The 25,938-nt window shown below is 44.4% G+C and overlaps 1 protein-coding gene across 1 annotated transcript in view; it reads left to right on the top strand.

The window, feature by feature from the left end:
* The window catches only part of LOC132378624 (rab effector MyRIP-like), a 561,180-nt gene that overhangs the window by 488,995 nt on the left and 46,247 nt on the right, over window positions 1-25,938 (top strand). The window contains exon 9 of the mRNA XM_059945729.1: window positions 24,270-24,432. Coding sequence (XP_059801712.1) covers window positions 24,270-24,432 — 163 coding nt within the window. The remainder of the gene's footprint in view (window positions 1-24,269; window positions 24,433-25,938) is intronic.

The raw sequence follows: 25,938 nt of genomic DNA, 5'->3' as shown, positions 1-25,938 counted from the left end.
GTGGGGCAGACGGCCTGTACTGTGTCATAGTATTCTATGTTCTATGTTGAAGTACCCATTCCTATCAACTCTCCCAGGATTGTCCTGCTCAGCTGCACACTGGGGACAAAGAGCTAACTTCCAATCTGCTGTCTCTGTGATGTGCGAGAAAATCAAAGCCACGAAGCAAACCCATCCAAATGCAGAAAGAACACACAGATAGGCCAGGATTCTGCTATGTGCTTTCCGTCTCATATCAACTCCCAAAGTCAAGCTGAGGCAATATTATATTCTGAGTTGTAGACAACTGAAGAATTGGGCAGTCCTTTGCACTGAAGAAGTACAGCCAAACCATGGGCTAACTTAAAGAGGCTAGACTTCCTTCCAATCTATTGTCCCGCATTCTGTGTTGACAAAGTGGCGTCCTCTGCACTGGAGAAACCAAACACACATTTTGGGTATGTATGGAGACACAAGAATCTGCATATGTTGGAACCTGGACCAAAAAAGGAACAGATTGGTGAAGGAACTCAGAAGATCAAGTAGCATCTGTGGCCAAGACCCTCCAAGAGTAACTGTTTTGTGAAATACCTGCGCTAACTGCACAGCGGTGTCTCAGAACTCATTTTAAATCTCCAATCCCACTGCTTCTCAAGTTCAAATGTATTGTCATAGGCACACACAGAGAGTACAAATGCCAGGAAAATCAGCCTTTTGTAGCAGTAGCAGCAGTGTGTATAAGTTAACATAAAATTGGATTAACCTAAATTATACTTAACCTACATGGCAAAATATACATTCTAAATGATACTAGTCGAGGCAGTGTTAGAATTTTTCAGGTTAGTTCAAGAACCAGTTGGCAGTGAGAAAGAAGTTGCTGTTGAATCTGCAAGCATGGTACTTCAGGCTCCTGTACTTCCTGCCTAGTGGCAGAATATATAACATGGATGAGGGGATCCCTAATGAAGGATGCCTCTTTCCTAAAACAGTGCCTCTTGTAGATGTTCTCAGTGATGGGGAAATGTCCATCGCTCTCAGAGTCAGGAACAGATTATTATCGACAATATTCTGCATGACCTGAAAATTGTTGTTTTGCAGTAGCAGTTCATTGTAATACATAAAAATAACAGCTATAATTATGATAAGAAGTGTATATTCAAGAAAGAAAATCAAATTTATTAAGTAGTGCAAAAGAGAGGGAACCATAATGAGGTAGTGTTCAAGGGTTTATTGCCATTCAGAAGGGAAGAAGCTGTTCCTGAAACACTACAACACACAAACTCAGTGGGTTAGTCAGCATCTATGGAAATTATTAATCAATCCAGACCTTTCCTCAGGGCTGGAACAGAAGGGGGAAGATGCCAGAATAAAAAAATTGGGGGAGAGGAAAGACAATAACTAGAAGGTGGTAGGTGAAGCCAGGTGGGTGGGAAAGGTCAAGGGGTGGAGAGGAAGGAATCTGATAGGAAAGGGGAGCGGACTATCAGAGAAAGAGAAGGAGGGGGCCGGGGGGAGATGATTGGCAAGTGAGAAAAAGTAAAGGGCCAGAGTAGGCAATAGAAGAAGAGGAGAGGAGAGGGTATTTTTCACCTGAAGGAGAAATCGATATTCATGCCATCAGGTTGGAGGCTACCCAGTCAGACTATAACGTGTTGCTCCTGCATCCTGAAGGCAGCCTCATTTTGGCTATGGATCGATCTGTCACAATGGAAATGGGAATTGGAATTTAAGTGTTTGGCCACCAGTAGGTTCTGCTTTTGGCAGATGGAGCGGAGGTTCACAACAAAGCGGTCTCCCAACATACAACGAGTGTCACCCATATAGAGGAGGCCACATCAAGAGGACCAGACACAATAGATGACCCCAGAAGAAGGTGAAGTGTTGTCTCACCTGGAAGGACTGTTTGGGGCCCTGAATGGAGGTGAATAGGCAGGTGTAGCACTTTGGCCACTTGCAGGAGTAAGCGCATGGAGGGAAATTAGTAGGGAGGGAGACAAATGGACAAGAGGAGAGAACAATCCCTGTGGAAAGAGGAGAGAGGGAGTTTGGTAAAGATACGTTTAGTGGTAGGATCCCTTTGGAGCTGGCAGAAGCTGTGAAGTTGGATGCAGAGGCCCATGGGGTGGTAGGTAAGGACAAGATGTTCCCACTTTCACTGTTAAAGTAGCAGGAAAGTGGGATGAACCCAGATGTTAGGGAAACATTGAGAGTGTGTCTTCCGTCTTCTGTACCTCTTTGATGGTAGCATTGAGAAGAGGGCATGTCCTGGGTGATGAGGGTCCTTAAAGATGGATACCACTCTTTTGAGGCATTGCCTTTTAAGGGTGTTCAGGATGCATTGTCATGCCTTCTTTGTAACGGCATCAATATGTTGGGCCCAGTATAGATGATAGATCTTCAGAGATGTTGACACCCAGGAATATGAAACTTGTTGCACTTTCCGCTTCTGATCCCTCTATGAGGACTGGTGTGTTTTCCCTTCATTTCCTCTAACTGAAGGCCAGGATCAGTTCCTTGGCCACAAGACATTGAACTTGTGACAAGGTTGTTGCTGTGACATCACTGACCTATCTCGCTCCTGTACACCTCCTCATCACCATCTGAAATTCAGCCAACAATACTTGTGTCATCATCAGATTTATAGATGGTGTTCGAGCTGTGCCTAGTCACCAAATTGTAGGTGTAGAGCGAGTTGAGTAGTGGGCTACACTCACATCCTTGACGTTCACCATTGTTGATTGTCAGTGAGGAGGAAATGTTATTTCTGACCCCACAGACTGTGGTCTCCTGGTGAGGAAGCCCAGGATGCAGTAGTTTCTAACCATCTGTCTGTGGCCTCCTGTCCTATTTTTATGAGGCCCCAGTTGAAGAACAGCACCTCATCATCCACCTGAGTTCATTGTAGCCATCAGAACTTATTTTGATTCTCTCCAGCTTTAGACATATTGCTCTTTTTCTCTTGGCTTCAGAACTGGTCATGTTTTGTGACATTAGCTCAAACTTTCTCTCTCCTTGAGTACCACCTGATCTGTTAAGTATCTCACACAGCTTTGCATTTTGCTTCTTTTTCATTGCCTCCATTTTCACTCTCAAATACTCCTCCTGGGATTCCATTTTCTCTCCCTGTCTCTGTATCTCATAAGAAAAATTCCGTTTGTCAGTTCCATCTCATGAATTCAAAATGAAAGGCTTTTCCACAGTATCTCTGTTCCTACCTCAATCGACACTACCTGACCTGCTGAGTGCTTCCAGCAGTTTCTGTTTTTATTTAATGCAAACTCAAACAGATTTCTCTGAACACCTGTGCTATGGTCATCAATCACTTTCCAGCTTCTTGTTTGTGAGGCCATTTGACCATCTCTAGTGCTGCCTCTTTTGATATCTTGGGATTCAGATCAGCTCCTTGGGATTTATAAGACCATAAGGTATAGGAGCAGAATTGGGCCATCTGGCCCATCAAGTCTGCTCCACCATTTCAGCATGGCTGTTCAATTTTTCTGTCAGCCCAATCTCTTGCCTTCGTCCCGTATCCCTTCGTGCCCTGACCAGTCAAGAAACTATTGATCAGCAGCTTAAATATACATAAAGACTTGGCCTCCTCAGCTCCCTGTGGCAAAGAAATCTCTGGCTAAAAAATTCCTCCTCATCTGTGTTCTAAATGGACACCCTTCTATTCTGAGGCTGTGTCCTCTCGACTTAGTCTTTCCCACCATAGGAAACATCTTCTCCACATCCACTTTCACCATTCGATAGGGTTCAGTGAGCTTGCCCCTCCATTCTTCTGAATTCTAGTGAGTACGGTCCCAGAGCCAAGAGTCGCTCTTCAAGCCGTTCAATCCTGGAACCATTTCTGTGAGCCTCCTTTGAACCCTCTCCAGTTTCAGCACATCCTTTCTGAGAGAAGGGACCCAAACCTGCTCACAGTTCTCCAAGTGAGGCTCACCTGTGCTTTAATGTCATTGCTGACCAATGTGTTGTTCTATACTAATCCAGTGTACTAACTCTATATGCCAGCCTTCTATACTATTATATAGTACTATTCTATACTCATCATCTTTCTTCCATGGCCTTCTGTCCTCTCCTGTTAGATTCCCCCTTCTCCAGCCCTGTATCTCCTTCACCAATTAACTTCCCAGATCTTTACTTCAAGCCTTCCTCTCCCATTTTCACCTACCTTGTGTTTCTCCCTCCCCTCCCCTCACCTTTTAACTTTGATACCTTATCGTTTTCCTCCAATCCTGGTGAGGGGTCTTGGCTCATAATGTCGACCATACTCTTTTCTATAGATACTGCCTGGCCTGAAGAATTCCTCCTGCATTTTGTGTGTGTCCCCTGATTCATCCATGGCTTTTGTTTTGGGAATGTACAGTAAGTCTTTGTAGGCACACACTCATCCACACAGGTTTTAATGAAGTCGGAGACAACTGCTGCACACTCACCCAGTCACAAAGATGAATCCCTGAATACGGTCCAGTCAACTGATTCAATGCTGCCCTGTAAGTGTCCCTGTGCTTCCCTTGTCCACACCTTCTTGGTCCTCACCGCAGGTGCTGCCTGTACTCCGGGAGTGGAAGTGCAGCCAGGTGATCAGACTTCCCCAAGTGTGGGTAAGCATTCTTGGTGGCGGTGCAGTCTGGCGTTTCTTCTGATACTACAAATGATTTCTTGATGGCAATTATTTAGTGACTTTTTCCAAGCTGGCCTCTTTAAAATTCGATAAGACCAGAAGATATAGTACATCTTATATCTAGATAAGTAGGCCATTCGTCCCATTGGGTCTGCTCCACCATTCAAGCGTGGGCTGATCCAATTCTTCCACTCCTCCTTTGATGCCCTGGCTAATCAAGAGCCTATCTATCTCTGCCTTAAATACTCCAATGACTTGGCCTCCATAGCCGCTTGTGGCAACAAATTCCACAGATTTACCACCCTCTGACTAAAGTAATTGCTTTGCATCTCAGTCCTAAAAGGATGTCCTTCAATCCTGAAATCATGTCCTAGACTCCCCTATCATGGGAGATAACTTTGCCATACCTAATCTGTTCAGGCCTTTTAACATTCAGAATGTTTCTATGAGATCCCCCCTCATTCTCCTGAACTCCAGGGAATATAGCCCAAGAGCTACCAGACGTTCCTCATACAGTAACCCTTTCATTCCTGGAATCATTCTCGTGAATCTTCTCTGAACCCTCTCCAATGTCAGTATATCCTTTCTAAAATAAGAAGCACAAAACTGCACACAAGTGCCTTATAGAGCCTTAACATCACATTGCTGCTCTTATATTCTGTACCTCTAGAAATGAATGCCAACATTGCATTCACCTTCTTCACAACCGACTCAACCTGGAGGTTAACCCTTAGGGTATCTTGCACAAGGATTCTCAAGTCCCTTTGCATCTCTGCATTTTGAATTCTCTCCCCCATCTAAATAATAATCTGCCTGTTTACTTCTTCCACCAAAGTGCATGACCATACACTTTCCAACATTGTATTTCATTTGCCACTTCTTTGCCCATTCCCCTAAACTATCTCTCTGCAGGATCTCTATTTCCTCAACACTACCCGCTCCTCCACCTATCTTTGTTTCATTGGCAAATTTAGCCACAAATCCATTAATACTGTAGTCCAAATCATTGACCAAAATGCTGGGGAAGGCAGCAGGATAGGCTGTTCCATGCCTGTTGATCACATCACTCAGTTCATCTGGAGCCTGTGTGACACGGGCCTGAGGTGGAATGTATACTGCTATCAAAAAGATTGCTGAAATCTCCCGCAGCAAGGAAAAAGACTGACTCTTCATTGTGAGATATTAACAGCTAGTCTTATAACAATTGTCCTTGAACCTAGTAGTATGAGTTTTCATATTTTGTATCTATTTCCCGATGGAAAAGGGGAGAGGAGAGAACGTCTGGAATGGGTGGCATCTGTGGTCATACGGTATTTCCAGATTTTCTCATGTTTGGTCTTACTGGCTGCTTTACTGAGGCAGCGAAAAGTCCAGACAGAACCCTTGGAGGGGAGGGTAGGGGAGGCTGGTTTGATGATGTGCTGAACTGTGCCCACAACTACACAGCTTCTTGTGTCATGTGCTGAATGTTAGTCATATCCAGCCATTAGGCATCAGAATGGTGCACTGGTAAAAATTGATGGGTCAACTGAGACGTGCCAAATTTCTTTAGCCTCCTGAGGAAGTAGATGCATTGGTGAGCTTTCTTGGATTAATATCTTTGGACAACAAGTCTCTGATCAGCAACAATGCTGATGTGATTAGTCGTGGTTGCCACGGTAATATAGCATTTAGCATGGTGCTATTACAGCTTGAGGCATCAGAGTTAAGAGTTCAATCCTGCCACCCTCTGTAAGGAGTCTGTGTATCTTCCTATGGAATGTATTTGATTTCCCCAGGTCTTCCAGTCTCTCCCACAGTCCAAAGACGTACTGGGTAGGTTAAATGGTCATCGTAAATGGTCCAGTGATTAGGTTAGCGTTAAATCAGCACTGTCAGGGTTTCTGGGTGGTGTGGCTTCAATGGCCGGAAGATATCTCTAAATCGAAAACTTCCCTAAGGCTGCTGTGAGCAGCCATCATGATATTAGAAAGTCTCAGGAGCTCCGTGAATGATTCCCAGTGTGCAGCCGTTGAGAATGACCTGTTTTAGCGTATCACTGCAATACAAAACTCATTGCTTTTATCGTTATTCATTATGCTAATCAAACTAGACGTGGTTGCCCTGGATATTTTGCTATGTCTATTTGCATCAATGTAATGGCTCTGTTCACCAAATTTTAAATGCAAACTGAAGTTGAACGTATTTCATTCAATTAGTCAGTCATGCAGTATTGTTTACCTTTGATGTAAACGAGCTGTACTTGATCATTCTGTTCAAGTCTATCCCAATTAAGTTACCGGTTAATAGTAAATTGGCAATCTACATATTAATGAGCACATAAACACTGATGGCCTTCTTCTTAGGAATGTAGGGAAAGTTCGGGTTAGTTTTACATCAGGTGTGTCCTTTTAGGGCATCACTGATTAATTGTGGGGTTTATCTAAATGAACCTACTCCATCATTTCAGATAAATGTAGCAGCCAGTCATTAAGACAGTGATTCTCATGCTAAGAATTTCTCGAGGTGCATTTGTCCTGACTGGCTTTGTACACGATTCATCAAGCTCCTGCCTCCTCTTCCACTGGCTCACACCCCATTGTGTGTAACTTTGGCCAAAGGTCCCTTATGACCACAGGTCAATGTAGGTCAGCTCCTGTATGAACAAAAACAACATTTCAAACATTTTACTCTTAGGGAAATAGTTGTAAGCACTTCAGGGATGTCTAGCCACTGTACAGTTCTGCTGGAGTATGCTTGGCAATTTTTTAATGTAATAATTTTAGACATTTCTGGAAGAAATAAAGCTTTTTCACCTTAAGTGAAGCATTAGAATTGTTTGGAAACATTGTGAGATGTCAAAATGAATTTACAGCTACTTTGTTATATGAGAAAGAGACTGTGTATGTCACCATCTTTTGTCCTTATCTGTGTTGTGGTTATTACCGGACCAGTCCCAGAACTCTGGGCTTTGATTTCAAATCCTACAACAAATTTGAATTTCAATCAGCTAATTAATTCTGAGGTTAAAATCTGATCAGCTATACCATGATTGCAAAGAAATAAAATGTTGCGCTGGATTTGGAGGCTCTTGAGAGAGGAAGTAAGCATACGGGGAAGCCCGTTGTTTAAAGCACCTCTTTGTGAAACTACTTTATGAAACATACTCCAGACTCACTGCAGATCTTCACATGAAACACTGGCACCTCTGACTACAGTTTGCGCCACTACAAACACTCATGCCAGAAGGGTGCATAACTTTTCCCAGAAATATTGAATCGTTCAAATTTGACTCCATTTGGGCCCCTTCATTGACCCTGGATTGAAAAAATCAATTCACTCATTTCATAGCTGGGGAAGCATTGAACTAAGATCTAGGCCCAAGATATTTGGAGCAAGAAGGCTGCGAGTGAACGGCTGATTTTTCGGAGCGAAGGGAGCTTTTTACTACTCGGGTTAAAGAGAGGCGAGACTGCACAGGCGCGTGATGTCAGCCCGTGTGAAAAGGAGACCGCCGTATCCAGTGGGCAGCGGAGTGAGAGGCAGCAGAGTGGTAGGGCTTCGGCTCAATGGGCTTAGGCGGTAACGGGACGAGGCAAGGTAGGAAGTATGTGTGTGAGGCCAGTTTTCTGTGCTGTGTCAGGTGTGGGGGGTCCTGGAGTCTCCCAGCCTCCTGGCTGGCCATATCTGCACCAGATGCATCGAGCTGCAGTTCCTGAGGGACCGAGTTAGGGAACTGGAGATGCAGCTCGATGACCTTCGCCTGGTCAGGGAGAGCGAGGAGGTGATAGGGAGGAGTTACAGGCAGGTGGTCACACCGGGACCACGAGAGACAAACAAGTGGGTCACAGACAGGAGGGGGAAGGGGAAGAGTACCCCTGTGGCTGTACCCCTTGACAATAAGTACTCCTGTTTGAGTACTGTTGGGGGGAGACAGCCTACCTGGGGGAAGCGACAGTGGCCTCTTGCAGAGTCTGGCCCTGTGGCTCAGAAGGGTAGGAAAGGGAAGAGGAAGCAGCGGTGATAGGGGACTCTATAGTTAGGGGGTCTGACAGGCGATTCTGTGGACACAGGAAAATGGTAGTTTGCCTCCCAGGTGCCAGGGTCTGGGATGATTCTGATTGCGTCCAATATATCCCGCGGTGGGAGGGAGAACAGCCAGAGGCCGTGGTACATATTGGTACCAATGACATAGGTAGGAAAAGGGAAGAGGTCCTGAAAACAGGCTACAGGGAGTTAGGAATGAAGTTGAGAAGCAGGACTGCAAAGGTAGTAACCTCGGGATTACTGCCTGTGCCATGTTAGAGTGAGAATCGGAATAGAGTGAGGTGGAGGATAAATGCGTGGCTGAGGGATTGGAGCAGGGGTCAGGGATTCAGGTTTCTGGATCATTGAGACCTTTTCTGAATCCCGGGGGACCAATATCTTGTTGGGGAGGTTTGCCAAGGCTACTGGGGAGAGTTTAAACTAGAATTGTTGGGGGCCGGGAATAGAACTGAAGAGACTGGGGAAGAGGAGGTTGGCTCACAAATAGAGGAAGCTTGTAGACAGTGTGAGAGGGCGGATAGGCAGGTGATAGAGAAAGGAAGCGCTCAGTCCGAAGGTTTGAGATGTGTCTATTTTAATGCAAGGTGTATTGTGAACAAAGCGGATGAGCTTAGAGTGTGGATCAGTACTTGGAGATATGATGTGGTGGCCATTACAGAGACTTGGATGGCTCAGGAGCAGGAATGGTTACTTTAAGTGGCAGGTTTTGTTTCAGAAAGGACAGGGAGGGAGGCAAAAGAGGTGGGGGCGTGGCACTGTTGATCAGAGATAGTGTCACAGCTGCAGTAAAGCTGGACACCATGGCGGGATTGTCTACGGAGTCTCTGTGGGTGGAGGTTAGGAACAGGAGGGGGTCAATAACTTTACTGGGTATTTTTTATAGGCTGCCCAATAGTAACAGGTATATCAAGGAGCAGATAGGGAAACAGGTCCTGCAAAGGTAAAATAATAACCGAGTTGTCATGGTGGGAGATTTTTATTTCCCAAATATCGATCGGCATCTCCCTAGAATGAGGGGTTTAGATGGGGTGGAGTTTGTTAGGTGTGTTCGGGAAGGTTTCCTGACACAATATATAGATAAGCTGACAAGAGGAGAAGCTGTACTTGATCTGGTATTGGGAAATTAACCTGGTCAGGTGTCAGGACTCTCAGTGGGAGAGCGGAGCGAAAGGCGGGAACGAGGAGTGCTCTCAGGTCATCTCTGCTACTGTCACTGACATTCTCTTTTCCTGGGCTGAATTTACAGGAATTGTTTTCAAATTTGTTGAAGCGCAGTTTTACTGAACACGGTCCCTGGCCCGCAGGCACTGGTCAATAGGTAACAAGCCAGATGGTTTTGAGAAGGCAAGTGGAGTTGAAGAAGGAAAGGCCCCGTGTGCTGTTCCCTTGTCCGTCTGACCTGGCATTGGTGTGGTTCCACGAGGTGAAGTTGAGATGCTTGTCAGCAAGTTCTTTGGACCGTTATGCAAAGTAAACAAGCTTTTACTGGTACTCCTCCCCCCCCCCCTGAAACATACACACACCTTAACGCTATACCCTCTCAGAAATGACATTTCAGCTCCTGCAAAAATATCCTTACAGCCCTCATCTAAGTCTTCTGTAACTTTATATACGTGTCACCCCTTAGCCTCCGACGCCCTCGAGGAAACAGCGAGTTTTTACATTTCCTTATAAGTAATATTCTCTAATCCAGGTAACATCCTAATAAATCTCTTGAATTTCTGTGGTTCTGAAGAAATTCAGAAAACCTCAAGTCGGATTTCCATAAGACCTAGTAGCAGAATTAGTAATTAAGCTCTTTGGCCCATCGAATCTGCTCCATCATTCCAGCATAGCTGGTTTTTTATCTTCAACCCCATTTTCTTGCCTTCTCCCCAAAACTTTTGACACCCTTAATTGCCAAGAACCTACCAACCCCCGCTTTAAGTATTCCCAATGACCTGGCCTGCACAGCTGTCTGTGGCAAAGAATTCCACAGATTCTCTGCCCTCTGGCTAAAGAAATTCCTCCTCATCTCTGCTGGAAAGGGGCATTCTTCTATTCTGAGCTGTGTCCTCTAGTCCTAGACTCTCCCAAAAAAAAGAGCTCCTTTTCCCATTGATGCTGCTCGTCAACCCGCTGTAGATCGCTTGTTGCTTCATACGGAAAAGATGGGTTACTTCAGTTCAGCAAAGAAACAGGCCCTTTGTGCCACGATGTCTTTGCTGACCATGATGCCAAATTAAACTCATCCCATGTGCTTTCATAGATCTGGAGTTCTGAGCATCTCCATTCCATGTCTGTTCACATTGCCTCTTAAATGTTGTGTCTGCTTGTAGCACACCCCCTGGTACTGAGTGTGTGGAGGAGCAGAAGGGTGGGCAGGGAAGGGGAAGCTTGCCTGAAAGATCATTAAACTTTCACCTATCACTATAAAGCTATGCTCTTTAGTATTTGACATTTCTACCCTGAGGAAAGATCTAAACACTCTGCACCTTTCCTAATCATATATATTTATAATTGTATAAACTTATATCAAATTGCAAAATTGGTTTACTTTCATCAAGTGTAGAAAAATACAGTGAAAAGTGTCTTAAATACTGTACATACAGATCAATTCATTGCGCAGTGCATCAGGGTAGTGCAGTGTAAAGCAATATATCCTGTACTGTACATAAAGGGGGAAGAAGGAGTGTGAAAATAGAAAGAAGGACGGAGTGCACGTTCTCTGCGACTACTCCATTTGGCTGCCAACCGGCAGTCGGCCATTGTTTTTCTACTGTTTGTGGAGTCTTGTTTTGCGTTTACAACAGTTCAGCGTTCCTGGAGAGTGCTTTGACTGTGCTGGAGGGTGTGAAAGGTGCCAGGAAACAAGATTGCTCCTTTCTGATGGCTTGTATTTGCGTATTTTTTATTCTTTTTGTCTTGTTTAAGGGTTAGCTAGATTTAAGATGCAGGGGAACGGGGAGAGGTGGAGGGAATATAGGGGAAGGCCAGTGAAAGATGAGGAACATAGGGCGCTGAAGGAGAGCAAGGTGAAACCAGCTTGTAATGGGACCGATGAAGAAGTAAGTTTCAGTCAATACCTGAAGTTATCAAAGGCAAATACAGCCAAGTGTGCCGATCTGAAATAGGAACAGGAACTGCAGGAAATACCTGAAATTGCTGAGCTGAACATTAAATCCTGGCTGCTATAGATTGCCAAGTCAGTAGATGAGATGTTGTTCCTCAAAGCTAGGACTAAAAACGAGGGCAGATTGGGATGGAAAATGAAAGTGACGAGTGGAAGCTTGCACTCTTTCCTCACTCCTCAGTGGGGACAATCTACACAGCCATGGTTGGTGATGCTGTTCCATCTCCATTCCCAGTTACAGTGGTTTGTTGAGCATTTTCTGAGGGCATTTAAGAATCAATCACATTTCTGTGACTCTGAAGTCACAACGAGAACAGAGCAGGTGAAGGTAGCTCTTTTCCAGCAATAGGAGTGAACCATACTGCAAGCAGGAGCGGCCAGGTCAATTTTCAGTTTCACTTCGATATATTCCCATCTGGCTGAAAAATATCCCTCAGTTTCCCTCTCAGCCTGGAACCATGGGAAATGGGTTCTAACTATCTTTATCTTCATGATTTTATAAAATTCAGTCAGGTCACCCTCTCTCAGGAAAACAAACGCAGCCTGTACCTGGAATGCACCAATCCAGGCAACATCCAACGCAATCCCATTCTTTCTCCAGTGTGGTACCCAGATGCACCCAAAGCTTTAGGTGTGCCCTAAACAATATTTTATAAAATTGTAACATGTCATCCCAGCTCTTATAGGCAATGCCTTGGTCAATGAAGGCACACACCACATGTGCTTCCTTCAGCACCTTAATCATGTGTGCTACCACGTTCAGGGATCTATGAACTTATATCCTAAGGTCTCTCTGTTCAGCAGAACTCCCTGGAACCTATAATTTGTCTGTGTCCACTCTTAATGCCTTCCCCAAATGTACCACCTCAATTTAATCAACCTTCCAGATGATCTATGTCATGTTGGATAAAACGTTCCTCATGGATAGAAGAATGCAGACAGGTCCAAGCCCTTCGGTTCAGCAATTCTTTATCAGCTATGTTGTCCACTGAGCTCGTCCCAATTCCAGACATCCCACCCTGCAAAAACTCATTCCACAGAGGTAGCACCATCAACTTGCAGGAGACTCCCGGAACACCCGGGAGAGGTGGGATGTCTACAATAGAGCAGCAAGCCAGCTAGTTTAATAACGTTAGCTATGATAATGAACGAATGACACCTGTTAAACTCACCTCAACAGTGATTTAACCCACCACGGGCAATAAAAAAGTCACTGTTGCAAACAGTGCAGCGAGCAACACTGTCATTATTTTTGACCCCTATGCAGCAGGGGTACACTTTAACCCAAACCCTAACCCAAATGTCTGCAATTCCTGTGTTTGGCTATAGCATTCCAGGCTCTCCCCTCGATGTACCTATCCAAGTACTTCTTAAATGATATGATTGTACCTGCCTCAACCACTTCCTCTTGCAACTCATTCCATGTAAGCACCATCCTCTGTGTAAGACATTTTTCCCCCAGGTGCCTTTCAAATGTTTTCTCTCTCACTCTAAATCTATACCTGCTTGTGTTGGGCACCTCTGTCTTGGGGAAAGGACTGTTACCATCTGCCTTATCTGTGCCATCCTTACTTCTAAGTGCTTTTGTAAGGTTGCCTGTCACTCTCCTGCATTCCAAGGAATAAAGACCTAAACTGGTCAACTTCTTCATATAATTTGGGCCCTCTAGATCTGCAACATTCCTGCACTTTTTTCAGCATCCTTTCCAGTGTTACTATATCTTTCCAATAACAGAGTGATAAAAACTGTGTGGTCTCACCAGCAACTTGTGTAACTCCAATGTGAAGTCCCAATCCTGTACTTAGTACTTTGACTGATGAAGGCCAGCATGCTAAACACGTTCTTTCCCCACCTTATCTACCTTGCTGCTGCTGCTTTCACTGTATCCCTGGGTCCCTCCCTTTCATTGTATAAGTTCTGCTCTTGTTTGACTTTACAGAACAAATTATCTTACACTTATCTGAATTGAAATCAATTTGTTACCACTTGGTCCACTTCTCTAAGTGACCAAGACCTCACTGTAATGTACAATAATCTTCTTCCTTATCAATAAAACTTGCTAATTTTATTTCACCTACAAATTTGCAGATCATACTTTGTGCATTTACATGAAAATCCTTTAATTAACTTCTACCACACTGCTATAATATTATCAGATAGTTTCCTAGTATTTCAAATTGGACTCTTAACTTCACACCTACCCTGTTCTGACCTTACTTCTTGTGTGCCACCTGCCTGTACGTTCTCTGTAGCTGCTATTGCATTCTGTTATTGTTTGACTTGGTTCTACCTCAGTGCACTGTGTAATGATCTGATCTGTATGAACAACAGGTAAGATAAACTTTTTTTACTGTATATCAGTAAATGAGACAGTCATAACCCAATTCTTGGTCCAATTCTAAGTAACTGAGTCCCAACATCATCCCTTATGGCACACCAAGAGCCACCGGTCTCCACTCTGAGAAACAACTGCTCTCTTCTTCCTGCATTTGAGCTGATTTTCAATACACTTAACTCGCTCTTACCTGGAGTGCCACCAGTGATCGTGCCATTCAAAAATCACCTACATTCACTTGCCAATTGTTAATTATTATATTAAACATTGTTGAAGACTACCTTCTATTTCTCTGGAAACAATCAAAAACCAAAGTTAGCATGTACTTTCTGAAAATAATCAAAATAAAGACAGAATCAAACTATTGGCTTTTTGTTGAAAAGGGGATGAAGTAAAAAAGTAGTGAAAGGATCAGGGAGAGTGAGATCTCACCCTGGACCACGATGTACAGTTTGGTTTCTATTTAAGGAAGGATATCTGCACAGCTAGCATTTAGTTAATTCCTGGGAAGGGCTGGATTTATAAGAAAGTGGTAAGCAGGCCTACACTCATTGGGATTTAGAAAGTTAAGTCTAATTTCAAAGAAACAATATACTGAGGTGACTTCAGTGGATAGATGCCTAAAGGATATTCCCCTTTTAGGAAATCTGGAACTGTGGGAAGGACACGGTCTCAGGATTTAAGGGTTATGAGGTAAGATGGAAATGAGCAGGAATTTCGTTATGAAGGTTGTGAGTCTTTGCAGATCTCTGCCTCTGGCTGTGAAGACAAAACCACTGGCTGTGTTCAACACTGAGAGGGACATTTTTAATATTCAGAGGAGTAAAGGAATATGAGATAGAAAAGTAGAGCCGAGGCCAACTTCTGATTAAGATTAAACTTATTGTCTTAGGTATATATATATATATATATATATATATATATATATATATACACAGAATACTAATGACATGAAAATTAACTTTTTGCATTAGCAGCACAAATGTAAGTTAACATGTATTTAAATTAACATAAACTTGTATACATGATTGTACAGAACTTACAGCAATGTAAACATAACAACCTAACAACACTCATGCAAGTTGAGAGAGAGAGAGAGAGAGAAAAGGGAAATGTAATATGAGGTAGAGTTGGGATTCTTCGTGTCAGTTCAACAGCCCGATGACAGTGAGGAAGAAAGTGTTGTGGTGTGGATCCTGTAGCTCCTGCATTATGGCAGCATTGAGAAGAGGGCATGTCCCAAGTGCTGGGAGTCTCTGACGGTGGGTGCCTCTTTTCTGAGGCATTGCCTCGTGCAGATGTCCTCGAAGCTGGTGAGAGCTGTATCCATTGTCTGCACTCTCTTGCATTCCTGAGTAATGAGTCAGGATACTTTGCAGTGCATGTCTTACTGAAATAGCAGAGCAGGCTGCAGTGGGAATTTAAGGTCACCACTTTGCTGTGGATCTGAAATTGCATGCATGTTATTGTGGATGTCAACAGGAAAATTCATTTCCTGAATGAGTTTTTGATGGCTCCACAACTGATTCCAACATGTTATTCCAGATTTAATTACTTGCATTTAATTTCCCCAACTTCATATGGGATTTAAACGTGTGCCTCCCAATTACTAATAAGATTGGGTGACCTGTGCTGTATATTGACGTCAGCAAATTTGATACGGCACCTTGAACAACAATTCAGCCCCCACGACTATTTTCACATGTTACTGTCTCATTTTCTAGATTTGAAATAGAGGATCTTTTGAACTATGCTACCAAACATTGTGCTTCCTGTCAAATCGAAAGAAAAGTTAGCATGCTGACTTTCCCCGGGTGTGATATTGTATGGTACCTTACCAACTCACCTAATCTGCTGATGTATACAATTGGAGAATTGCCTGAGTAAACACCCCCGCCCTCTGTAAGGCCCAACACATTCAACAGACCAAACCAAAACGCAGACAAAAGAGCATTCAATGCAAGTCAGGGAAATGATAATAGAGAGGCACAAATCTGGGAAGGGTGAAAGACCATCTCAAAGGCACTGAACGTACCTTAAACACAAAGCACACTGCAGATGCTCTGGTCAGTTCAAGCCGTACAAACAGGCTGGAGGAACTCAGCAGGTCGGGCAGCATCCGTGGAAAGAAGCGGTCAACATTTCGGGTCGAGACCCTTTGTCAGGACTCACCAGTCTCAACCCGAACCGCTTCTTTCAACGGATGCTGCCCGACCTGCTGAGTTCATCCAGCTTGTTTGTGCGTCTTGAACTGAACGTACTGTTACATACCCCCATAACTGGGTGTCTTACCAGCAAAGATAGAAGTGTCCGTTGGAATCTGCTGGTACTATTTTCAACAGCGTTTATTAGTAAAAATATACAAAACAATATCAGTGCAAATATACAGATAATATACGTTAGCAATACCAAACCTAAAAGTGTGGGTGTAATAATAATCAATAATAAACAAGCTCTATCGCTGTCTAGCGGATAATGAATTGTCACATGGAAATATAAAGTTCAGTTCAGTTCATGCAGGCCGAGGTAGTTGTTGGTCGATGTGTTGTAATTGTTGGAGAGAGAGAGAGTGAGAGCGCGCAAACAGTAACAGCTATTGTCTTGCCAACCTTCCTTTACGATTTTGATCCATCAATGTGTTGTTATTGTGGCCATTCACGTATGACCCCTCCATCCTTTAGCTGGACTGTTCTTCTGTGGTTGACTCATCACCCAGGCAAGGGTGGACACACACACAAGCCCCCACCAGCCTCGCTATAAACACTGTGAGTTGAAATTTACCGATCCTTCGTTCGGTCTCCGATGCCCCACACTTTCTTGTGGGTGTCTGATGCTCACTAGTGTGTCTCCTGGTGCATCTGAGGGGGGTCACCCCAGACCTCACTTTTATCCCCACTCACGGGGTCTCCGGTGTCAATCAGGTTTGAATGACTTAACCCATCAAACCAGCCCACTCTGGCTGTCCACCGAGGAATTTCAATGAACAGAATAGTACCAAGTAAACAATCCTTCTCCAAAAGACAATAACAGTAAATCAATGGCTCCTCTCCTCTCTTATCAGTAGCAGATGTTCCAATTTGTTTACCTCTTATCTGTGTCTCTCTCTCTCATTCTCTCTCATGAGCTGTTATCAGTAACAGCTGTCCTGGCATGTTTTCTTTTGTCTCTCTTACTCTCCTGTTAGCAGCATCGAAATAGTAATGATTTGCGATTCTCCAAAAGGGGGGGCATGGGCAACTCTGCACCCTTCTGCCCATCAGGGTTGTTCATCCTTCGTAACAGTACCTTGCAGCTCAGTGCAGTGCATTCTGAAAAAGTGGAAAAAATATGAAACCACAACTAGCCTTCTAAATAAAATTGCTGGAGAAGAATGGCACATATAACAGAGGCTACTGTAACACCAACAGTCACTCTGATTGAGCTGCAGAAGTCAGTGGTTGGAACTGGAGATGAAGTTCATGGCCTCACAATGTCTAAGGCCTTGCACTAAAAGGATATTTATGGAAGAGTGACAGGGAAAATGCCCTGGTTAAGAAAAAGATCCATCCTTGCCCATAAAGACTTTGCAAAATGTCACTTAGAAGATACTGTACCGACATGGAAGAAGTTCTTGTGGTGTGATTAGACGAAAATAGAACTTCTTGGCCTCGACTCTAAGCGATACATGTGGAGTAAATCTAATACTGTACATCAGCCAGGTAACCGCGTCCCACTGAGGTAGCATCCTGCTGTGGGGATGCCTTTCAGCAGCAGAGACTGAAAATCTGATCAGGACTGATGGGAAGATGAATGCTAAATACAGAGAGATCTTGGATAAAAACCTGCTGGCTCTGCCAGAAAGGATAAACTGGTGAAGAAGTTCATCGTTCAGCAGGACAACAATCCAAAGCACACTGCCAGAGCAACAATGGAGTGGCTTCAAATAAAAAAAATTGATATCTTTGGTCCAGTCAGAGTGCTGACCTTAACCTGATAAAACATATCTGGTAAGACCTCAAGATTGCTGTCCATTGTCGCTCCCCAACTAACCTGGTACAGGTTGAGCAATTTTGCAAGCAGGAATGAGCAAATGTCCGGTTATAATGAAGGGCCTTGGCCCGAAACATCAATTGTTCATTCCCATTCATAGATGCTGCCTGACCTGCTGAGCTCCTCCAGCACATTGTGTGTATTGCTCTGGATTTCCAGCATCTGCAGGACCTCTTGTGTCTGGGCAAATCTTTCTCCACTACATTGAGCAAGGCTGATAAGAGACTTATCCAAAGAGAGTACTGGCTGTTATAACTGTGAGAGGATACTGAGCAAGCGGAGATGGATACTTTCAAACTGCTCACATCTCAGATTTTGCATTTTTAGTTTTACATGCTTTATAATTTTCTCTTTTCTGGGGGGTGCACTGCTGTGAAAAAGATCATGTGATTCAGAAATAAAAATTCTCAGTTAAGTGGATCAAAATCCCTGGTTGTAATATTCATTAATGTGAAGAAGGGATAGGGACTGAGGACTTTCACAAGGCACTGTAAAATGAATAGCATTTTTGTGTGAGATGGATTGGATGTAATTCATCAGTAAATCCCACAGTTCAAATCAAAACTATCTACTGGATCCTGCAGAAAATACAACTGACATTTGTGACTGTTTTTCTGAAATGTTTCTACTCATTTCTGCAAGTCCATCAATGTGCATGGAATCAGAGTGCAAAATAACATTAGTCATTGATAATTTCTTTGCAATGAATCATCATTGGTGTTTGTCAGCTGATAAATTGTCACTCAACTGTAATGTTAGATTCGCTGGTTTCCTCCTCCAGTAGCTGTCTGCATCACAGTTCTGGACAGAATTTCAGTGGTGACTGAATACCGTTGTCCTTCCTCAGTGCTTCCCAGTTTCCAGTCCATTACCCTGTGTGTAGTTCCTCTGTTTGAAGAGGTGTATCATTGATGTAACAGCTAAGTATATGGGACTCAGTCAGCAGTAATCCCATCTCTCTGTTGCCAATGACAAATGGCAATGTTCTGCCGACAATTCACAAAGCTATTTGATACTCTAGTAGACAAAGCTCCCTCCTGAACTACGATTACTGTACTCTGCAGCATGTAATTTCCTTTTAATGATGTTCATTTGAACCAACTGAACAAGCTAATGCTTCTAAAATTTCCTGGGGATTTGGTGACCCAGACTTCTGAGTGTGCACTTGCTGCCAGGGCAGACATCTCTAGGGGTAGATGCTGTGTTGACCTGCAGCCGTTGACACTCACCTCAGCATTGAACTGTCTGTATGACTGTGGCCTGCAGCCATTGACACTCCCGTCAGCACTGAACTGTCCGTGTGACTGTGGCCTGCAGCCATCGACACACACCTCAGCACTGAACTGTCTGTGTGACTGTGGCCTGCAGCCATTTACACTCACCTCAGCACTGAACTGTCCGGGTGAATGTGGCCTGCAGCCATTGACACTCACCTCACACTGAACTGTCTGTGACTGTGGCCTGCAGCCATTGACACTCACCTCAGCACTGAACTGTCTGTGACTGTGGCCTGCAGCCATCGACTCTCACCTCAGCACTGAACCGTCTGTGACTGTGGCCTGCAGCCATTGACACTCACCTCAGCACTGAACTGTCTCCGTGACTGTGGCCTGCAGCCATTGACACTCACCTCAGCACTGAACTGTCCGTGACTGTGGCCTGCAGCCATTGACACTCACCTCAGCACTGAACTGTCTGTATGACTGTGGCCTGCAGCCATTGACACTCACCTCAGCACTGAACTGTCTTTGTGACTGTGGCCTGCAGCCATCGACACTCACCTCAGCACTGAACTGTCTGTGTGACTGTGGCCTGCAGCCATCGACACTCACCTCAGCACTGAACTGTCTGTGTGACTGTGGCCTGCAGCCATTGACACTCACTTCAGCACTGAACTGTCTGTGTGACTGTGGCCTGCAGCCATTGACACTCACCTCAGCACTGAACTGTCTGTATGACTGTGGCCTGCAGCCATTGACACTCACCTCAGCACTGAACTGTCTTTGTGACTGTGGCCTGCAGCCATCGACACTCACCTCAGCACTGAACTGTCTGTGTGACTGTGGCCTGCAGCCATCGACACTCACCTCAGCACTGAACTGTCTGTGTGACTGTGGCCTGCAGCCATTTACACTCACCTCAGCACTGAACTGTCCGGGTGACTGTGGCCTGCAGCCATTGACACTCACCTCACACTGAACTGTCTGTGACTGTGGCCTGCAGCCATTGACACTCACCTCACACTGAACTGTCTGTGATTGTGGCCTGCAGCCATCGACACTCACCTCAGCACTGAACTGTCTGTGACTGTGGCCTGCAGCCATCGACACTCACCTCAGCACTGAACTGTCTGTGACTGTGGCCTGCAGCCATTGACACTCACCTCAGCACTGAACTGTCTGTGTGACTGTGGCCTGCAGCCATTGACACTCACCTCAGCACTGAACTGTCCGTGGTTGTGGCCTGCAGCCATTGACACTCACCTCAGCACTGAACTGTCTGTGACTGTGGCCTGCAGCCATTGACACTCACCTCACACTGAACTGTCTGTGATTGTGGCCTGCAGCCATCGACACTCACCTCAGCACTGAACTGTCTGTGACTGTGGCCTGCAGCCATCGACACTCACCTCAGCACTGAACTGTCTGTGACTGTGGCCTGCAGCCATTGACACTCACCTCAGCACTGAACTGTCTGTGACTGTGGCCTGCAGCCATTTACACTCAATTCAGCACTGAACTGTCTGTGTGACTGTGGCCTGCAGCCATTGACACTCACCTCAGCACTGAACTGTCTGTGACTGTGGCCTGCAGCCATCGACACTCACCTCAGCACTGAACTGTCTGTGTGATTGTGGCCTGCAGCCATTGACACTCACCTCAGCACTGAACTGCCTGTGTGACTGTGGCCTGCAGCCATTGACACTCACCTCAGCACTGAACTGTCTGTGTGACTGTGGCCTGCAGCCATTGACACTCACCTCAGCACTGAACTGTCTGTGTGACTGTGGCCTGCAGCCATTGACACTCACCTCAGCACTGAACTGTCTGTCTGACTGTGGCCTGCAGCCATTGACACTCACCTCAGCACTGAACTGTCTGTGTGACTGTGGCCTGCAGCCATTGACACTCACCTCAGCACTGACCTGTCTCTTTGACTATCAGAGCTATCAGACGCTCTTTGTTCGAGAAATCATTCAATCCTGGAATCATTTTTGTGAACCTCCTTTGAACCATCTCCAGTGTCAGCACAGCCTTTCAAAGACTAGGAGTGTAAAACTGCTCTCAATATTCCAAGTGAGAGCTCACCAGTGCTTTATAAAGTCTCAATATTATACCCTTACTTTTATATTCTAGTCCTCTTGAAATGAATGCTAACATCACATTTGCCTTTGTCACCACAGACTCAACCTGCAAATTATCCTTTAGAGAATCCTGCATAAGAACTCCCAAGACTCTTCGCATCTCAATTTTTAAAATTTTCTCTCCACTTAGAAAATAGCCAACTCTTTCGTTTCTTCTGGCAAAGTGCGTGACCACACACTTCTCGACAATGTATTCCATCTGCCACTTCTTTGCCCATTCTCATAATCCAGTTGTCTCCTTCTGTTATCTCTCTACTTCCTTGAATGTACCTGCCCCTCCCTGCTATCTCTGCTATATCTCTGCAATTTCTGCAGTTTTCTCCTGCAGGGTCCAAGGGAATGCCTTGTCAGGTCCTAGGAATTTATCCATCGTTATTTGCCTCAAGACAGCAAACACCTCTTCATCTATAATTTCTATCATGTCCATGATCTTGCTTCTGCTTTGCCTCACTCTGATAGACTCTGCATCTATTTCCTGAGCAAATACAGATGCAAACAATCCATTTACCATCTCCCCCATCTCTTCTGGCTTCACATATAGATTATCATTCTGAACTTCCAGAAGACAAATTTTGTCCCTTTCAATCCTTTTGCTCTATCTGTTGATTCCCTTATGATTCACCTTCACCATGTCTGCTAGGGCCTTGTCACCCCTTCTTTTATCCCTCCTGATCTCTTGCTTGCATTTCTTATACTCCATAAGCACCTCATTTTTACCAACCTGCCTACAGCTTCTCTGCAACTCCTTTCCCTTCACCAGGGCGTCAATATCCCTCTCAAAAAACGAAGTTCCCTAAACCTGTTTTCTTTACCTGTTATCCTGACAAGCTTTTGTTCTCAGAATTTCACATTTGAAGGCCTTCCACTTACCAAGTACACTTTGCTAGATAACTGCTCGTCCCAATCTACACATGCCAGATCATTTCTGATACCATCAAAATTGGCCTTTCTCCAATTTAGAATCCCAACTCAAGGATCAGACCTATCAGTTTCCATGTTTTCTTTGGAACTAATGGTATTATGATCACCAGATGCAAAGTGTTCCACTACACAAACTGCTGTTATCTGCCCTGTCTCATTCCCTAATAGGAGATCAAATATTGCACTTTCTCATTGGGATATATATGTACTGATTAAGGAAACATTCCTCAAACAAGAGAGAATCTGCAGATGCTGGAAATCTGAGCAACACACACACAAAATGCTGAAGGAACCCAGAGGCCAGGCAGCATTTATGGAAAAAGGTACAGTTGAAGTTTCTACCCTGCCGAAGTGTTTCGGTCTGAAAGACTGACTGTACTTTTTTCCATAGATGCTCCCTGGCCTGTTGAGTTCCTCCAGTGTTTTGTGTGTGTTACAAGGAAACATTCCTGAACACATTTGACAAATTCTATTCCATCTAGTTCTTTTACAGTCTGGGAGTCCAGTTAATGTGTGAAAAGTTATAACAACGTCATGTTTCTTGCAATACTTCTTGCATTGCAGCTCAACACATTAGTCCCACCATGATCACTTTCTGATTCCTGACTTCGTCTGAGGTCTTTTTCCACTGTTATGGGTTAAAGGTGAAATGCTTAAGTGGAACAAAGGGAAACTTCTTCATTCAGAGGGTCCTGAGGGTATGGAATGAGCTGCCAACACGTGATGCATGCAAGCTCGATTTCAACATGTAAGGAAGGTTTGGATAGGTATACGGATGGCGGGGGAATGGTTGACTATGGTCCGGGTGTAGGTCGATGGGACTTGGCAGATCAAGTGGTTTCAGCATGGACTAGATGGGCTGAAGGTTCTGTTTCTGTACTGTATGTCTCTATGACTTTGACTCTATGATAATAGTGAGCCACCTTTTTGAACTACTGCACTGCTTGTGATGGAGTTGCCCCTCACCCCCCAGAGCTGATGGGAGTTCCAGAATTGGGGCTCAGTAAAAAAAAACTGTCCTTATACATCTTAAAGGTCCAACGTGTCAGTTCATGTCACAACCATTACATGAAAATCAAAAAGTCAATGCGGATGCCAGTAATCTAAAATCACATTTGAGTCCATTGTCACCTGCACAAGTACATGCAGGTCCAGGTGCAATGAGTACTCGCAGCACACCCACCTGCATGTAGCATCACATCGACAGCACTCACAAGAAAGCATAAATTGTGCACAATTTCTACAAGAAAGAGTACAATTAGAACAAAGAATTACATAGTCTATTTTAATGCAAAGTGATTAAAGTGGAGCAAGTCTTGCAGAAATGTAGTGATTTGGATTGTGCATGTTGCTTCAGGAATGGAGTGCTTGAACTGATGGTGTGGGACTTCTGGCTTCTACGACCCTTGCTTGATGGTAGCTGTGAGAAAACAGCATGGCTTAGATGGCAGGGATCATCGATGACAAGTGTAGTCTTCCTCAGGCAGTATTTCATGTAGAAACTACTCACGGTGGGAAGGGATGTGCCATGGACGTTTTTGGCACGGACTAGAAGGGTCAAGATGGCCTGTTTCCATGCTATAAATGTTATATGATCTATTGGGCTGAATCGACTGCTCTGACATAAAAACAGAAAACACTGGAAGCAGTCAGTAATTGAAGCTACATCCTAGATGGGAAAAGCAGACTCAGTGTTTGACAGTCATCATTAGAATTGGGAAAGTGGCAACTTGAAGTTGCAGAGAAGATGGCGATCCCTCTGGCTGGGGTGATGAGTCCCATGTTCTCAATTGACTCAATCAATTATAGGGTTAAGAAGGAACAATTGAAGAGTATATTTTCACACTATAAGCTGCTGTATGTTTTTCCTTTCCAGAGGTCTCACTCCGACTCCTTACTGACTAATGCAGATACTCCACCCAAGGAGAGAGCTGAAGCCAGCCTTAAACCTGCGGAGGCCACGTGGAGCCAGGGATACTCTCGAAGTACAGATATCTCACTGCCAACATGGAAAAGCATGGAACTGCTGGATAACGCAGGTACCTGGCCAATGGCAGACTGTTGCAAGTTGCCAGTTCCAAAATGTTGATTGCGGAATGTCATCTCCATTGGATGGGGCTTCAGAAGTCACAGAGAAAGATAAACGAAACCCCCTGGTTTCTTTGGCTGTGTAAGTCTAGGAAGTCACTCTCTGGTCCTGCCTAACTCGTGACATTGCGCCGGCTCATCCCACCCCAAACCCCGGTTTGTGTGGGTGCTGTGTCATTTGCTACCCTGTTACAAATTGCGGCCTCGAAATAACAGACAGTACACTGCATACGATTAAAGGAATTATATTTATGAATTTTAACTAAAGGATTAGTAAAGAATAACAAAAAGAAAAGGGCCCATTCTAATTAAACAGTCCAATGTGCACAAGTTGGAGATCATCTTGAACTTCTCTGTCACTCACACGCTGGATCCACGGTCAGCGTGAAAGCACACGCCACCTTCCAAATGTCGCTCGCGATGCATCTCGAATAAACGGGTCTCCCACCGGGTCATATCCCATGACCGGTTCTCCCCAGCATCCCTTTCTTCATCTCCCCCCAAACAAAACCCTCAAGCCCAACCTTATGCCACTCAGCAGAGAAACCTGCCCTCAGCATTGCCATCCCTCATCTTCAACAATAACCCAGACAGGCTGACAGCAGAGCAGACTGATCCTACAGAACTGCTGAATGAAATGCCGACAGCATAGCAGTAAAAAATTGAACCGGGGCATTACATATATATCAGTTTCAATGTTAACAGTACCAGACACGGAACAAAAACAAAGGCATACAGGAACCTTCTAGAACAGTGGTTCCCAACCTTTTCTATGCCCCACACCCCTAGGAAATGTTTGATTAATGTTCGCACCCCCTACAAAAGAAATATCACATTTGAAGATGAAGAAGTCTAATTTCTAATTTTTGAACCACAAATTGAACCATGTACAATACTGCCGGTGAACAAATTGAACCTAAAAAAAGTAAGGTTTTAACTCAGTGAGTAAAAAGCAAATATAAATTGAGCAATTAGATTCTAATTTATTCAGAAAAAATTGTAAACAGTAAAATCAATCCCAATTGTAAACATAAAATTCAATGACTTCTTCGCTCCTGCTTCTTATTCATGATTTTGTCAAAACGTGGAACTTACTTGCTGACTCCGATCCGCAGGTCTGCCTGTGGATTCAGGCGATTCTTAGATGTTGTCTCGATTGACAAAAGAGAACTGAATCCAGATTCACACAAGTATGTTGTTGCAAATGGAGTGAGGACACAGAGTGCTTTTCCACCAAGTCTTGGGAACATATCCAGTGCTGCACACCAAAACTCCTCTAAGGTCTTGCTTTCAAATTGCATTTCAAGAGCTCGATTTGTCCACAAATCAATAAGATCTTCCTTCAGCTCTTCATCATCTGACATTTTCTCCAAATTGTAGGAATATGGATTCATGATCCATTCTTCTGAAATCTTCAGGTCTCCAGCCACAATTTCTTCACACACAGTAGGAGTTAT

The sequence above is a fragment of the Hypanus sabinus genome, chromosome 20 (genome assembly GCF_030144855.1).
Source record: "Hypanus sabinus isolate sHypSab1 chromosome 20, sHypSab1.hap1, whole genome shotgun sequence".
In the NCBI taxonomy this organism is placed as follows: domain Eukaryota; kingdom Metazoa; phylum Chordata; class Chondrichthyes; order Myliobatiformes; family Dasyatidae; genus Hypanus; species Hypanus sabinus.
Note: the sequence above shows the minus strand (reverse complement) of the source record. Positions and strands in the feature narration are given on the sequence as shown.